The sequence below is a fragment of the Equus przewalskii genome, chromosome 12, assembly GCF_037783145.1.
Source record: "Equus przewalskii isolate Varuska chromosome 12, EquPr2, whole genome shotgun sequence".
Taxonomy (NCBI): Eukaryota; Metazoa; Chordata; class Mammalia; order Perissodactyla; family Equidae; genus Equus; species Equus przewalskii.
In genome coordinates this window covers 29762593-29779607 of record NC_091842.1, presented here as the reverse complement: position 1 = coordinate 29779607, position 17015 = coordinate 29762593, and the positions used below count along the sequence as shown (strand labels likewise).

The 17015-nt window shown below is 49.7% G+C and overlaps 1 protein-coding gene across 1 annotated transcript in view; it reads left to right on the top strand.

The window, feature by feature from the left end:
• The window catches only part of LOC103543256 (BOS complex subunit NOMO1), a 50311-nt gene that overhangs the window by 6027 nt on the left and 27269 nt on the right, over positions 1-17015 (top strand). The window contains exons 4-12 of the mRNA XM_070566657.1: positions 2536-2636; positions 3346-3452; positions 5587-5659; positions 7443-7595; positions 8144-8281; positions 8592-8681; positions 11309-11414; positions 11605-11755; positions 15605-15779. Of these exons, the coding sequence (XP_070422758.1) occupies positions 2536-2636; positions 3346-3452; positions 5587-5659; positions 7443-7595; positions 8144-8281; positions 8592-8681; positions 11309-11414; positions 11605-11755; positions 15605-15779 (1094 nt within the window). The remainder of the gene's footprint in view (positions 1-2535; positions 2637-3345; positions 3453-5586; positions 5660-7442; positions 7596-8143; positions 8282-8591; positions 8682-11308; positions 11415-11604; positions 11756-15604; positions 15780-17015) is intronic.

The following is a 17015-nucleotide window of genomic DNA, read 5'->3' as shown; positions in this document are numbered from 1 at the left end:
TGAGTGTTAATGTGAATTGACAGAGTGCATAGATGGTTCAAGTCTTAAGGACTCATTTCTAGTGTGGAAGAGGGTTTTTATCCCCCCTTGTTACTTTAGAGTAGATTGAACTTACCTTAGACCTGCTTAAGGTTTTCTGTCCTCTTCCTTAAAATAGGCATTTTTCTTATACTTCTCCCAGGGAACTCTGCTTCTGCAGTTTTGGCAGTGGAACGGTATACAGAGGTCAGGAATGGGGACTTTGTTCCTGTCCCAGGACGGCTTCTTTCTTAGCCTCCTCAGTCGGGTTTTTCTTTTCTTTTTTTTTTGGTGAGGAAGATTGGCCCTGAGCTAACATAAGTTGACAATCTTCTTCTTTTTGCTTGAGGAAGATTGTCACTGAGCTAACATCCATGCCAGTCTTCCTCTATTTTGTATGTGGGACACCACAGTGTGGTTTGATGAGCAGTGTGTAGGTCCACATCCGAGATCTCAACCTGCGAACCCCAGGCCACTGAAGCTGAGCACGCAAACTTAACCACTCGGCCATGGAGCTGGCCCCCAGTGCTTTTTCTTTTGATGAGCTTTTTTACTGAATTATAACATACTTTCAGAAAAGTGTGCTCATCGTGAGGTGTCACCTGATGAATTTTCACGAGGTGAACGCACCTTGTAACTGCCAGACAGATAACGAGAGAGCGCTTCACCAGCACCCCGGAGTGCTCCATCCCAGGCACTTGTTAACAGGTCCACCCCTGCCCACCACCCCCCCACAGGTCACCACCACCCTGACCGTGAATCACAGATTAGTTCAGTCTGATTTGCACTTTATATAATTGGAGTTGTGCAAAGTACATTTTTGTGTTTGGTTTCTTTCTCTCAGCGTGGTTCATGAGATTCATCCGGCCTTACATGTAGTTCTAGTTCATTCGTTCAGTTGCTGTACAGAATCCTGATGTGTGAACATAAAGTGATTCATCCTTCTACCGTCGATGGCCGTTTGGATGGCTCCCCAGTTTCGCTCACTAAGCACAGTGCTCCTGCGAACATTCTTGTCCATCTCTCTTGTTTCACGTGCCTTTGCCTTTCTGTTGAGTAGGTACCAGGGGTGCAGTTGCTGAGCGAGAGAATTTTTACATGTTCAGCTCCCATAGATTAGGCCAAACACCCAGAGTTGACGTAGCAACTTCTGCTCTCCCGGCGGCGTGTCCGCATTCCGGGGGCCCCGCAACCTCACCGGCCCTTGGTGTGGTCCGTCTTTTCATTTTAGCCGTTCTGCTGGGGATGGGGTGGTGTCACATCGTGGTTTTGGCTTGCCCGTCCCTGATGATCCATGAGACTGAGCACTTTTTTATATGTTTATTGGCCATTTGGATATTCTCTTTTGTGAGGTGCCTGTTCAAGTCTTTTGTCCATTTTTTATTGGCGTCTGCCCCGTGTCTCTTTGTGCAATTCTTCGTTTTACCTGAAATTCTCTTATTTCCCATTTTTTTCCTCTACTGATCACTCCACATTCTCCCTAACCTTTTAAAACCTCAACTTTAACCCCTGTTACAATGGATTTTTCAGTTAAAAAAAAATTGGCTTAGTTGTTAATATTGCAACACTAGGAGATGGCATGTAAAATCCAGATTTCCGGTTTTCTTGAGAAGCTGGGAGCTCTGGCAGCACTGGGCCCATGACAGCAGGCGGCAGAAGCTGCGGAGCGGCCTCCCCTTTCTTGGTCTGCCATGGTCCCCGCTTGCCTGTTAGCCACCGGTTCCCCTCGGCGCTGGAGTTTGTGGCCCTGGTTCAGTGTGGCTGAACCTGTGTGCTGGGTCGGGGGGCAGAAGTGGAGCCAACTCTTGGGGTTCTCTGTCACTCACGAGCTCTGTGACTTTGGCAGCTCCTTTAACCTTCCTGTGCCTCAGTTTACCCCTCAGTCAGTTGCAGATATTACTCCCTAGCTCTTAAGATAGTTGTGAGGTTGCAGTGCGCTCAGCTCACTGACAGGTGTGTGGTAAGCGTTCAGTAAACACAACTGTTTGGTGCTCACTGAATTTTCCCTGGGACTCTGAGGAACAGGGTGGCCAAAAGACCATTAGGAAAGTCTATTATGCTCTAAACGCTGGTTCCCTCTGGGGTGGGAAGCCGGTGTCCAGGGGGTAGGGCTGCGAGGGAGACTTTTCCCCACCTGCCTTTTGTTTCTTTGGATTTTGAACCGTGTGAGTTAAGTGCTCAAAAATAAATGAAACAGAGCCAGCCCTGATGGCCTAGTGGTTGGAGTTCGGTGCTCTCACCACTTTGGCGGCCTGGGTTCAGGTCCCGGTCATGGAACCACACCATCCGTCTGTCAGTAGCCATGCTGTGGTGGCGGCTCACATAGAAGAACCAGAAGGACTTACAAGTAGAAATATGCAACCATGCACTGGGGCTATGGGGAGGAAAATAAATTAAAAAAAAAATTAAAAAAAGCTGACCAATCAAATGTGCTTTACCTAGACAGTTTCATCTTATCCCAGAACTAAACCTGCCCTTGTGTCTTGTGCCCTGGTCCTTCCCCGCTTCGTTCCTCAGAGCCAACGACCGTGGAGCTGCACGTGGACGGCGTCAGTGACATCTGCACCAAGGGCGGGGACGTCAACTTCGTGTTCACGGGCTTCTCTGTGAATGGAAAGGTGTGGCTTCGGCACTTGGCTCTTTCTAACGTCTGCTCTGCAGTGTGTGCTGTCTTCTCTTCCCTCGAGGAAAGCATGACTTTAAACCTGGGGGCCTTGATCCTACAGGGCACCCCCAGAGAAGCTTCTGGAGAGTTTGGGAGCTCACTGAAATTGCATGTGAAACGGATTAGGGGTTTTAGGGCTCAGATGGAGGTTGCTGGTCAGTCCCTGGCAGAAGTGGAGGCTGTTGGCGTTTAAATGCCAGGGGGTGCCTTTTACAGGGCCAGGTCCCTGGGGGAGTTACTTTGCCTCCCTCCAGCGTTGAGATGTGCACGTCTCCTTGCCGTCCTCTTCTGTACGGCGGGTTTCTTTCTCCTCTCCCTTTACACTGAGAGCAGGGACCTTGGGCCCCAGCCGTGTGTGGGCTTCTTGTTGGATGGGGATCATGGGTGTTGATTCCTTCTCAATACTTTGTGAAATAATTGTGCATCTTTAACTGATGGTGCCTTAGATCCGATGACATAAAGTATTCTTTTACTGTTGCTGTTTCCTCTCTCAGCCCATCAGTCCTCCCCGGAAAGAGTATCCATGATGTCTGTCGTCATTTCAAAGGCATCTTGACCCAGAGAAGGGTGTGGGCCCCACGGGGGGCGCGTGGCAGGATCAAAGTGCTGTTGGGAGCAGTGCTTTGCTGCTGGGTGGGTCCTGACCTCCTTCCCCACGGCAGGTTCTCAGCAAGGGGCAGCCCCTGGGGCCCGCAGGAGTGCAGGTGTCTCTGAGAAGCACGGGCACCGATGCGAAGATCCAGTCCACGGTTACGCAGCCTGGCGGCAAGTGAGTCACCCGGTGTCGCTGCCGTGCAGCTAGAGCGGGGTTGCGATGGGGGCGGGAGCTTTGGTTTTGGGGAGACCTGCGTTCGGATCCTGATTCAGCCTCCTAACTTTGGGCAAGTTATTGGCCCTCGGGGCGTCAAGTTCCTCCTCTGTAGATGGAAGGCACTTGGCCCGTTGCATCTAGCGTTGATGGGATGGTTACATATAGGGTAACGCCCGTAAAGCGCCTACTCAGGGCCCCGCACATAATGGGCCTTCATTCAACGTTTGAGACTGGCTCTGGAGCCTGACAGCCTGGGTTTGAATCCTGGTTCCCCCATTTGCCAGCAAGTGACTTAACGCCTCTGGGCCTCAGTTTCCTTATTTATAAATGATGATAATCGTGGAACCTACCTCTTAAGGTTCTTGGGAGGATTAAGTTATAATAGTGTTATTTCAAACTGCCTGGCATGGAATATATGCTTCAAAACTGTCAGCTCAATGTAGGTCAGCTCAGTTATGATTTTCAAAAATCATTTTATCACTATTACATCAAAACTGTTTTGTTGTTAGGACTGCTGACTGCTTAATTAACCCTGTGGAGTCAGCTTTAAAGCCTTTATTTACTGTGTTTATATCACTGAGTTGTAAATGGTAACAGATATGCCACGCTGCTCCCAGGATAGTCCCCCTGATAATTGTGAAGGCATTCAGTTCATTACTAACTCCTTCAGTGTACAGAACGGACCGAACTGAAGACAGAAGTTTGTAATGAGTCTGTCAGTAGGCCAGCTAGCTTTCAAATGATGACCATGGAAATGATTTTCCAGTTTTGAAATAACGTTTACTCCTGTTCGATGGATGCCTCTCGAAACGTGCTCTGTAGAGGGCACGTGGAGTTTCGTTTGCTCTAGGCTGGTAGTTTGCTGTCGACCTCGTCGGGCAGGGTGCCTTGGTCTTTCTGACTCTCGTTCGTCTGCACTAACTTAGACGATGGGGGGGACCTTGCAGAACTGGGACGCTGCAAACACGAAGCGGAGGCTGAACCTTAGCGAGACAAAAACCCAATAGTCACTTCAGTTTCGTTGTAGCGGACTGCTTTCCAGGCCCTCTCCGGTTGTTACGGGCAGTACTTGGTGTAATAAAATACCAGCCCGAGGGGCTGGCCCCGTGGCCGAGTGGTTAAGTTCGCGCGCTCTGCTGCAGGCGGCCCAGTGTTTCGTTAGTTCGAATCCTGGGCACGGACATGGCACTGCTCATCAGACCACGCTGAGGCAGCGTCCCACATGCCACAACTAGAAGAACCCACAACGAAGAATACACAACTATGTACCGGGGGGCTTTGGGGAGAAAAAGGAAAAAATAAAATCTTAAAAAAAATAAAATAAAATAAAATAAAATAAAATACCAGCCCGGAAGAAGAAACGGACTGCTTCTGGTAGTTCCTTTCACTAGAATGAGCCCTGCCTCGGTGCGGGGCTTTGCAGAGTTAGCGGGTTGGTGTGTCAGAATGCTGGCTGTAGCCTTTCCAGCCTCGGCTCCTCCCAGTCTGGTCTTGCTCTGGCTGTAGCTACTGGGTCATCTTCATCAGCTACTGGTTTTGTCACAGTTGCTCTGCACAAGAACCCAGAGTGGCTTGTATTTCTTTCTGAGAACAGATTTAAACTCTTTTGCGTAAGATTCAAAGCTGCTTGTCATTCACGCTGTGTCACCTTGTGTTAGCGTCCATCTCAGCCTGTCCGATCTGTTCTCCGTTCTCTGCACACAACTCCTCCCTTCGCGCTTCTGTTCCTTTGATATTTCCCTGCGCTTCTCCCTGCCTGTCCGTGCCTTTCTCCCTGTCAGAACTCACTTGAATGTTCTCTGACTATCCCTGCTAGTTTCTAGGCTGGAAATCTTTGGGGTTCGGGGAAGCATAAACTCCTTTCCATCAGCGCACGGAACACCTGTTCTCGCACACAGTAAAGTGCTCAGTAAGTGCTGTCCGATGTGGATTTGGACAGTGAAGGGTTAAATTTTGTTTATGCTCAGTGAACTAGCCAGTGGCACAATCGTGATAATTCAGACATTATTTTCTTGTGCTTCCAATATTAGTCATAAAATTAGAAATACTCAGGTTGTTGGGAGAAAGCTAAGTGGTATTTTGTATCTCTTAGGTTTGCATTCTTTAAAGTTCTTCCTGGAGATTACGAAATCCTTGCAACTCATCCCACCTGGGCCTTGAAAGAGGTGAGCATGTCGGCGTCTCAGTGCCAGTGCCGGCAGTGTGCTGGTTTGGGGACAGATGGAGGGGATTTTAATTCAAAGAATGAAATTAATTTATGGCTTTTCTCAAAGTCGATGAAAAAACAGTGGTGCTCCTGACTAGCTGGGCGGTCTTTATAAGGTGAAACTCCCCCCCTGTCGCAGACGTCGCTGCTGGTTTCAGTTTTAGGTGAAATATTGTCTTCTTGCTGTGAAATAGGTCTTTTTAAACTAGTTGTTTTAAGCCAGATCAACACCAGAAGAGCCTGATTGAGCTCTTGTTCCTTTTCCATTCTGAAACAGAAACCTTTAAATATACTTAACATTCTAGAAGCAAGGAGAATGTATAAGAGTGTTTATTGTACCTTTGTTTGTGATAGCAGAATATCTTAGACAACCTAAACGTCCATTCAGAGGAGAATGGATTGTGGTTTTATCACCCAATAGAATTCTGTACATCAGCAGTAATGAGTGAATATATGTCAATATGATATATATATATATCATATTGCTATATAGATCAGTATGACTACATTTAAAAACATAAAGTTGAAAGAAAAAGGCAAGTTACTGAAGGATAAAGAAATATGATACTGTTTATATAACGAGTAAAAACACTCCTGATATCCCTCTTGTGGATGCATTCGAATGTAGAAACGTTATAAAGACACGCATAGGAATGAAAACAGCATATTCATTAGGATGCTGACGTCCGTACTGGGAGGACGGGGCTCCTGGGGTACACAGGGTCTTGAATTGTATTTCTACTCTTTTCTTTTTTAGCTGGTTAGAGCATGTATAGGTGTTCTTTAGAGTTTCTTTGTATCTTTTTGTTTGACTGAAATAGTTTATAATGAAAGATCAAAAAAGGAAGAAACACACTAGGTGAGGTTCTGTAATAACCATGAAAAAACAAATTGAAATAAGACTTAAAGGGCATTTTGATGACTTTTCTATTTTGAGGGTCTGTCTCATTCTTGCTAAAGAAGCATCAGAATCAGGATTTGACTTTGACTCTCTAGGTTTTATGCATTTATAATTGATGGTTTTTCACTTAAATGTGTCTGTATACTGTTTACGGCTTTTAGTTTTCAGGAATTTTCTCTTCTAGGGCAACATTTAAAAATGTTTTACTTAAGACTCACTAGCTTACACATTATAAATAGAATACATTTTACACTGTAGGTTGTATGCATAAAGGAGTTTGAGTTTAGTAATATAAAATTGTATTTTAAAGTAAAACACGCTGTTAAAAGTCAGGATAATGATTGCCCTTTGGGGGATAGCGACTGGAAATGAGCGTGAGGGGGCCTTCTGGGGTGCTGGCTACATGGTGTGTTCAGCTGGTGAGAATCACTGTGCCGGACACTCAGAACACGTGCACTTTTCTCTCTGTAAAGCGTGCTCTAACAAAAAGCTTAAAGATCTATGTGTATAAACCATTAAACATGGAAAGAAAGTAAAGCTTGCTCATTAAAAAAATTGCGACATACAGAAGAGCGTAAAAGGAGTGGAAATAGAAAACTTGGAAGGCAGAAAAGTGTAAAAGAAGTGACACATCCCCATCTAGATGAAATCATTGTTTTCTACATTTTACCACATTTCCTTTCACTTCATATTGTGCATTAAAAAATTGTGGTCGTACTATATATGCAATTTTGTATGTTATTTTTGCCCAGTTAATATTTTCGCTTCGGCGCGTCCCCGGGTCGGTAAACACTGTGCGCGTGTTCATTGTTTTGGAAGTTAAAATCTCCTTCTGCTGCAGGCGAGCACCACAGTGCGTGTGACCAACTCCAATGCCAACGCCGCCAGTCCCCTCGTGGTGGCCGGCTACAACGTGTCGGGCTCCGTCCGCAGTGACGGGGAGCCCATGAAAGGCGTGAAGTTCCTTCTCTTTTCTTCTTCAGTAGCCAAAGAGGTAAGCAAAGAAAAGGCGAGAACCAGAGATTGCGGGCGGGGGTGGGGGATGGGGGATTACAGACTGAGAACATTCTGGTTAAGGTGCAGGTCAAGGTTGGTTGATAGTCTCAGCGCTTAAGAACGTTGTGCTTCTCGGTTGACCCATAAGAAATTGAGTGTCTACACTGGGAGGCATTTCAGTGGAAAGGGCACAGGCTTTGAAATCCATCAGACCCAGGGTTGCGCAGATCCCAGCTCTGCCTCCCACTGGCTGGGTGACCTTGGCCAGTCCTTCCTGAGCCTCTGTTTTCTTACCTGGAGAATGGTGACCCATTATAGGGAAGGACAGTCGTGTCGCTTTTTTCCAAGAAGACTGACATTTTTAGCTTTTCTACTTTAATGTATAGATTTTTGCTCCTTTTATCTCTACTGCTACGTCCTAGATTTCAGAAACACATATTTTGTGACATTAAACTTAGCAGAGTTTTCCTGTAGTGTGGTTGTTTGATGGTAATCAGAACATGGAAATGGAAAGGGGTCATTTTGTTCTTTTTTCTCCTGGCACAGGATGTCCTGGGCTGCAACATCTCCCCGGTGCCCGGGTTCCAGCCCCAGGACGAGAGTCTGGTGTATTTGTGCTACGCGGTCTCCAAGGAGGATGGCTCGTTCTCCTTCTATTCCTTGCCCAGTGGCGGCTACACTGTGGTGAGTGAAGCAGATTCCCTCTGTCAATGTCTGGGACCCTCAGACACAGGAGGAGTCATCGCCGTCTGGGTGCTTGGCCTGCGGTTTCTTGAATGTTCTGTTTAGTGGTTACTTGAGATAAGGCTCCAACGACTCGGTAAGAGCTGCAGAAAGTGCATTCCTTCCTCCTTTACAGTCAGCAACAGGAGGAGTCACGGTTCCTTTTCTCTTGGCCTGCCAGGAACCCCTTGTCATTTCGGGCTGCTGGATCGATTATTAGTATTGGTGGTTAATCATGTTATTGGTTAGTAATTGTCTGGTTTCCTCCCAGGTTCCCTTCTACAGAGGGGAGAGGATTACCTTTGATGTTGCTCCTTCCAGACTTGACTTCACAGTGGAACACGACAGCCTGAAAATTGAGGTGAGGCCTCCTTGTCTCCTGGAGGGACACACTTTCGATGTCCCATCCCTGGGCCCAGGTGTTGCAAACATGTTTAAAAAAAATCAATATTTTATCTAGAAGGGCTGTTGGAAAAACCAGAATTTTGTACTTTCTTCCAATTTAGCCCGGAATCTACCGGCTGGAATCGACCTCTCCTCTCTTACATATTCTCTTCGTCCTAGAGAATTGGAGCCCCAGCTCTGTCTCCTTCATTCAATGAAATATATTCATTGAGTGCCAATGACAGACGTGTCAGATGCTGTTCTAGGGGCGGGCACACAGCAGTGCCCAAAAAGAGGCAAAAATTCCTGTTCTTGTGGAATTCACATTCTGATGGCAGAAAGAGACAATATACATAAGTCAATTAGAAGGATATGAAAAGGTGCTACATGTTCTCTGGTAAAATAAAGCAAGAAAGATGACCCCGTTTCAAAGTTGAGATGGGTTGCCATCTTACAGGGTGTTCTTGGGAAATTCTCACTGGGAAGGGATGACATTTGAGCAAAAACCTGAAGGGGAAGACGCAGCAAATTGTACTTACATCTGTGGGAAGAGTGTTTAAGACCGAGGGAATGGCAGGTGCAAAGGTCTTGAGGCAGGAGCGTGCCTAGAAGGTTTGGGGGACCCCAGGGAGGCTGGGGCGGCTGGAGTGGAGGGAGTAAGGAAGGGAGGAAGGGGAGGGAGGGCCAGAGGGAGAATGGGGCAGGTCGTGCAGGGCCCCAGAAGGTTCTGAGCAGAGGAGAGGCCTGATCCCTCTGGCTGCCGTGTCGAGAGGTTTGCAGGGGGCAAGGTGGAAGCGCGGGACCCGGGTGGGGAGCTGTCAGACCTTGGACCATGGTGGGGTGATAGTTTGGGTAGTGGATGGGGTGATAGATGGCCCGACAGACTCTCTAGACCCTAAAATAGATGGTAAATGTGTTTTCCATTACATTTCTATCTTTAATTAAAGAAGTAGAAGATGGTTACTGTAGCAAATTTGCTAGCTAGAGCAAATCCCAAAGGAAAATAACAGTCTTTCATAAATGGACCACCCAGTGTGACAGTTATTGCAAAAATTCGATTTTAATCGTCTTCTTTGAAGTTACATTTGAAAGTACTGTGTTAAAGGAGCTTAAACGGGTGGGAGCTGGCTTTTAGGTCCCACGCTCCGTGGGCTCCTGACTCTGCTTTTTAAGATTCAGTAAAGCATTTGACAGTTGTGCTGTGCATGGGGTGGGGGTTAGAAGAGAGAGAGGATGAGGTCCTGGCTGACTTTGAGGGGCTTGTGGAGAAGGATGGGGGCAGGTGAGTGGGGCAGGATGTTCCCAGATGGTGAGCAAATCTGAGTGTTTAAATAGAGAGCTGGATGGAATGTCAGGGAGCAGCCTGAGGCCACGTGAGGTCAGGAACTGTTGAGAGTCCCTATTCTTTCCTGTATTCCTAACGTGATTTAGTGCCTGGTACACAGTAGGTGCCTAATGAAAGTGTTTGTTGAGTGAATATAGGAGTGCGTAAGAGGATAAACCACATCTTTTTAGAAAGATCAAGAAGGAAGGAAGCCATTTTATTTTTTTGAAGCTTTCTCAAATGCTCTTGCATGTACGCTTGCATCCCTCATGCCTTCATTCATCCCTTCAGGAGGCCTTTATTGAGGGCCTCCTATGTACCAGGCAACTGAGGCAGAAAATGTCCCTATCTTGGTGGAGCTTACATTCTAAAGAGGTAGACAGACTGTGAGAAATCAGACGAGGGCCTCTCAGCTCTCGACAGATATTTCGGTGAAGCTAATCGGTTGGTGCGACGGGTGGTGACGGGCGGGGCGGGGGCAGGGGCTCCTGGGACAGGACGGTCAGGGAAAGCTGCTCGGAGGTGGGGACAGTTTGGGCCGAAGCCTGAACGGTGAGAAGGAGCGGCCTCCTTCCAGACCTTCGGTCTGTGGGGGAGGAATGATCCAGGCCGAGGGAGCTGCTGGCCTCCAGGCCCCACGTGAGGGATGCATGTGGAGCATGCACGTGGCAGCTTGAGGTCAGCGTGGCTGGAATATAGCGACTCAGGGACAGTAGAGCCACGGTCCTCAGCAGCGGGGCAGTGCGGACACGTAGACCAAGCCTAGGACGCTGTGGCCCGTGCAGCAGCTGGGGTTGAGTGAGCCGGTCCCGGTGGAGTTAGTACAGACTTGAACTCAGGCTGAGGTGGACACAGGTGCTCTGGAGACCCTGCCGAAGTGGACCCCACAGAACTGATCCGTGTTGGAGGTGGGGCGGGGGTGGTCCAAGGTGAGGCCATGCTTTAAGCTTGGGAGCCTGGGGGACGGCGTGGTTCACCAAAATGGAGGCGTTGGAGGGGAGGAGGCAGGACGGGAGCAAGAGTGGGGAAGCTCTCGCACAGAAGTAATGCTTTATTCAGTTATTTGACAAACATCAACGTGTTGGAAATATAAGGAACAAGACAGATACAGGGAGGGGGCTGCCAGGGGGGGAGCAGCGTGTGTGGGTGAGTTGGAAGGGAGCCTGGCTGGCGTGGGAGAAGCCGCGTGGGCCGGTGTGCTGAGTGATGCTGTGAGCGGCATAAGGGGAGCTTTTGGGGGTCAAGCCCGCGGAACCTTCTTCCTGTCCTTCCTCTTTTAGCCCGTGTTCCACGTCATGGGATTCTCCGTCACTGGGAGGGTCTTGAATGGACCCGAAGGAGAAGGTGTTCCGGAGGCGGTGGTCACTCTGAATAACCAAATCAAAGGTGGGCAGGCACGCGACCCCGGGGGCTGTGTGCCACTTTGGGTTTTGATCACGGAGAGAAATGGAAAGGAGACGAAACCTCAGTGAGTTTCTGAACCTCTGCTGGGTTTTTGTCTCACGTCGTCTTGTGTAGATGGAGGGGTGTGTAGTTGTTCGGGCTCATCTTTTGTTGGCGTGTTTCTGTTTTGCAGTCAGAACAAAAGCGGATGGCTCCTTCCGTCTGGAGAACATAACCACCGGGACGTACACCATCCATGCTCAGAAGGAGCACCTCTACTTTGAGACTGTGACGATCAAAATCGCACCCAACACACCCCAGCTGGCCGACATCATTGCAACAGGGTAAGGCTCCTCCCTTGGGGTCTGGAAGTGCCCGTGCCCACGTTGGCAGCCAGCGGAGGACAGAGTGACCTTACATCTGACTGTGTTTCTGCCAAGGATCCGCATCCAGCCTCAGACACCTGTCGAGAAGTCAGGCTGCCTTCTTTAGAAAGATTAGTGCTAATTCTTATAAACTGAAGGGACTTATACCTTGGATGCTTAAGGAAAATCATCTTGCTTCAAAGTTAAAGTGGGTTTAAATTAGGGCGTGGGTGGGAGCCCAGAGCTTGGTGTTGCTGGAGCGGGAAGTGCTGGGCGGGCAGAGGAGCGTGGTGGGCTGGAGGGCACAGAGCTCAGAGGGCCTCTTTCTACCCCGTTGGAAGGTGGGGCTTTCTCCCCTGGGGCTCAAGGGGCCAGTGAACGGTTCTGAGCATGGAGGTGATGTGGTTAGCCTTTCGTTCAGTGAGGCACGCTGGTGACGTGGAGCACGAAGGCTGGAGGATGGCTGGAGGTGGCATGGTGGAGGAGGCTTTGGAGGGGACAAGACTGGAGTGCAGGGGACTTGAAACAGAGTTGGTGAGGGCTTGCCTTGTAGGGAGATCAGGACATATTGGAAAAACACTTAGGGGTTCCTGGTTTGCGAAGCAGGACGGTTGTGGTGCCACTGGTTGTGGACAGGAAGCGGAGCCCGTTGGTGACGAGGGTTACGTTTTGGCCACAGGGGTCTGTGGGACCACTAGGTGGGGCTCTCCAATAGATGCTTGGGTAGCTTGTAAAGCCTGAAGATTTGGCCATAGGTGGCAGCCAGAGCCTTGACCTTGTAAGAGCAGGTAGATTGGAAGATGGGAGACCAAAACTGGCATGCCACTGTCTGAGGGTGGCGGGAGAACCTGGGTGGCGGGTTTTAGGTGTGAGGTGGTACATGAGGGTCAGGGAGGTCCAGGAGGTGAGCCCTGAAAACACAGTCCATTGGCTTGGTCACTGAGGAGGCCGCGGTGACCATTTTCTGTAGATTGGGGGGGTGGGGGTCAAGTTGGGGGTCCAGGGATGTGTGGAAGACAAGGAAGGGTACACTGGTGGAGCCTGGTCCTGTGTCCCTATTGTGCTGGAGCCTCAGGAAGTGTTCCGGGACCGAGGCCTGGGCTTCCTTCCTTTCATAGCATCGTTGAGCCCCTCCTCTGGGTGAGGCGCTGTGATCAGTGCTCAGTGTAGGACGGTGAACCACACTGACATCGTGAAGACGAGGCTGTCATCTCCCGGGGAGGCCGGCTTCAGACTCATGAATCTGTGATCGTGAATTGGAGGAGGTGTCTGGGGAAGGGACGGGGTGCTCGCAGAGAACCTGACGTAGAGTGGGAGCTCCGGAAGCCTCTCTGGGTCGCTGAGGCCTTCTGGAGGACTGAAGGTTAGCTCAGTGAAGAACTTCCCGGCAGAGGGGACAGCGTGTCCCCCAGGCCTGGAGGGAGGGGGAGGAGCTCTCGGGAGACAGCCAGCGTGGCCGGAGGCGGCCGGTGAGGTGAACAGCTCCGCGCCCTTGTGGCCGTGTTGCGGGACGGGCTTTCTTCCCCAAGATGCGGCGGAAAACCAGTGAAGACTTTTCAGCAAGGGAGTGGTAGGGATCACGGCATTGTGGGAAGTGGTGTTGTTTTTACTGGCTGTGGCGTGGAGAACGGAAGGAGGGAAGCCAGAGTGTAAAGGGAGGGACCAGATCCGAGGCTGAGACAGGTGTCCCGAGATCCGGTGGCAGGTGGGCCCAGGGGGGCTGCAGGGGAGGGGGTGGGAAGTAGACGGGTGGATAGATAATACAGGGAGCAAATCAACAGGCCTTGGGCTGTTGGAGTCCCTGGTTTCTTACTTGAGCAACTGGCTGGGTGGCGGAGGTGCTATTCACGGAAATGAGAAATAGGTTTATATTGATAGTTATTTTCTTCCTTAAAGTGGAATATTTTGGTCAAAGAAAGAAAAATAACCTTTGTTGAACATCTATGGAAAAACTTATTGTTTTCCTTTTGCACCAATGTAGCACATTTGCCTTTTAATTCATTGATATTTCTTACTTAAAAAAAAATTTCCCCATTTGTTTGAAAAATAAACTCTGACTTCTGTCGAAACGACTGTGAGAATATAGTTATCTCACAGTGCACGGAAATTACCAGTTTCTGTCTATAAATGTCATGAACCCTGATGAAAGAATGTGTTGACACAGAGCAGGGCTTCCATATAACAAAACACTCTCCCTCCAGCTTTTTAGTTTATTTGTTTTAACAACCAATATCCATTTGAGGTTTAGGGTAACTGAGCTTCTCTTTAATTGAGCATATGAGCTAAACCAGATCTTATGGTTAAAATGTTGAAACCTCAGAGAGGCAAAGAGATTCAACTTGGAACAAATAAGGTGACGTTCCCCCGACACGTTCAGAAATCAAGCGAATATGAAAGGTCCTTGAGAGCTCATCAGTATTCTCTTCCCTCCCTTTTATTCTGCAAGGGCACGGAAGGAGGATGTGAGAACCGAGATGCGTGCTTTTCAGTCTGGATCAGGGGCGTGCACGCTTTTTCTGTAAAGGGCCAGAGAACAAAGATTGTCGGCCTCGTGGGCCGAATGGTCTATGAGGAAACCCACCACAGACAATTCGTAAATGTTTGGGCGTGGCTGGTCCCCCTGAATGCATGGGCACTGCAATTTGAATTTCATATAATTTTTATGTTTCACGAAATACTCTTCTTCTTTTGATTTTTTTCTCCTTTTAACCATTTAAAAGACTGAAAATAGAAGTGTGTAAACCACGGTTTGCACAAACACACGTGGCTGGTGGGCCTGGGTCCCTGCTCCAGACCATGGGCTCCTGTGGCGGGCGGGTCCCTCCAAGCTAAAGAGACGACCATGCCTCTCATTCCTCCTGGAGTTCACGGACACTGTCCCCCACCTCGTTCCTGCTGCTGTTGGTTTGCGGCCGAGCGCACGTTCCAGCATTTTCTGTACCCCGTAATTATCTAACGTCGAATACAACATTTTTTATCGTCTTTCCATCAAAAGCAACAACTGAATTTTTATCTAAAATGATGCTTTAAGATTAGAAAATAAAACCTGGAGTTAGCTAAAGAAACCCTGGTGGCCTCCAGCTGTGACACATTATTATACGCTTTAACACGTCGACTGACTCAAAGAGGACCGTCACTCTGAGGACGCTGTCGCTCTTATCAGAGAGTCGATGTGCCGCTCGTGGTGCCTCTGCGTCAGTGTCTGTGCACAGTGCTCCTTGAGTCTTCAGTCTGAGTCGTTACTGTAATAGGACTTTTCAATTAGAAGTTGCTTTTGTGGTTCCCAGCTCCTAAGGAGTTCAGTTTTAGCTTTGCATTTTTTTTTCACTTAATTACCTTTGCTGTTCAAGTCTCTCAGATTGCTTTCGTGTAGGCATTATATACAATCACAGGCCGGGCAGGCGTCTTTTATGGCCTGCTTCCTTTTATGGCCCTGGGAATGCCCCAGTTTCTCAGGCAGCCTGCAGCTCTTGCTTTTAAGGCCTGGTCTGCATTCTCAGTCCGGGGCTGCTCCACCATCGGGGATCCAGTTGCCTGAAACATTTTATCTGCAGATTTTCCGAAAATCGCTTGTACAGTGGGGGTTGCGGATGTCACCCAGAAACGCACAGCCCTGCCTTTCTCCCTTATGCAGAAGGAGGTCCAGTCTTCCTTCCGAAGGTTCCAGTTTTTAAAACCGGAGCCATCTGGGCTGCATGCCTGTGTCTTCCTCAGGACTGGTCTGGTCTCGGGGGCGAGGGCCGGGAGGCGGTCGCGTGGTTTGGGTTGATAAGCGCCTTTCCGGTTGCAGCCGCGTCCTCCTGCTGGACTGAACGGCCCCTTTCACAGGTTCAGCGTCTGTGGCCAGATCGCCATCCTCCGCTTCCCTGACAGCGCCAAGCAGATGAGTAAATACAGAGTCGTCCTGTCGTCGCAAGAGAAGGACAAGGCACTGGTCACTGTGGAGGCGGATGCTCAGGGCTCATTTTGTTTTAAAGCAAAGCCAGGGACCTACAAAGTCCAGGTACGAGGAGTTTTGTTCTGTTTATTTAAAGGGCAGCGATTTTTAAAAAGTGTTATTATTAGCCCCCCGTAGAGAGATGCCTTTATTTGGGAGCTTTTCTTGTCCTGGCCCCAGCTTCTATCTGAAACCTTCACGTCCCAGCATGTGACAGTCAGGAGAGACAGCAGCTGGCTCCGGCCATGCACAGACCTCCCCCTTCTCCAGGCCTGCTGTTCGTTGGGGCTCAGTATCGGGCTGCCGGTCACGCCTCTGCCTTCCCGGGCTTCTGGCTGCTATAGAATGTTCATGAATCCCACAGGAGATCAGAGGGAACTCACTGGCGGCAGCTGGGTAACTTCCACAGCGCCTGGTTTCTGGAACTCGGGGCCAAACTGGAGCGTCCGTCTCCCCGCCTCGCCCTGTCTGATCTTCTGTTCCAGGCGGGCAGGGAGGCTGGGGAGGCCCTGGCCTGTGGTCTCACTGCGAGGGTGAAGGCCTGAGCCTGGGTGGGGTGAGCGGGCAAGAGGCGGGACAGAGCGGAGGTCAGCCCTCTGTGCCTTCCAGCGTGGTGCCCGTGTGGTCTCAGACCGCGTCTCAGTGGGTGTCAGGCTCCCCACCCGTCAGTCAGCTGCTGCTTCTGCCCGAGTACGAGCAGGTGCGGGGAGACGAGACGGCCTGGAAGGTTCCTTCTGGGACTTTGCTGTCCTCCAGGGCTGGTGGGATGCCTACCTCCGTGAAGCGGGTGCGGGGGCCCTGCTCCCTGCTTCCTCTCAGTTGTGACCTGTGGGCCGACATCTCCTTACTAGGCAGCCAGCTCCTTGCGAAGCTGGCCACAGTGATGAGCCTTTGGGACCTGTTTGGAGGCATGAGAGGGACTTTTCCGAGGGAGGGTAGTTCCATCATGTAATCTTTCCTGGGATAGAAAAGGTGACCGCTGCCCCCTTCCCTTGTTAGCCTGAGAAAGGCACACACAAGAAGAGGAAGAACATGGCCTGATCCCATGACTGGTCCCCCATACGGTGTTGACGAGCTCAGAGCCTGTCAGGAGGGACCCCCGGCCCGGAAAAGGTTCTGGGGTCTGTGTGGTCTCCGCCCACCGTGTGGGCGGTGGGTGGCTGCTGCTGCCCCTGTGGACAGTTAGGCAGATCCACCATGGCCCTGCTGAAGACCCGTTTGCTCTGTCTGGTTAGAGATGTGTTTTCTCCACTCAGGCTGTTGGCACATTGGTTGTGATTGTAAAACCAGGCCCAGAGACGA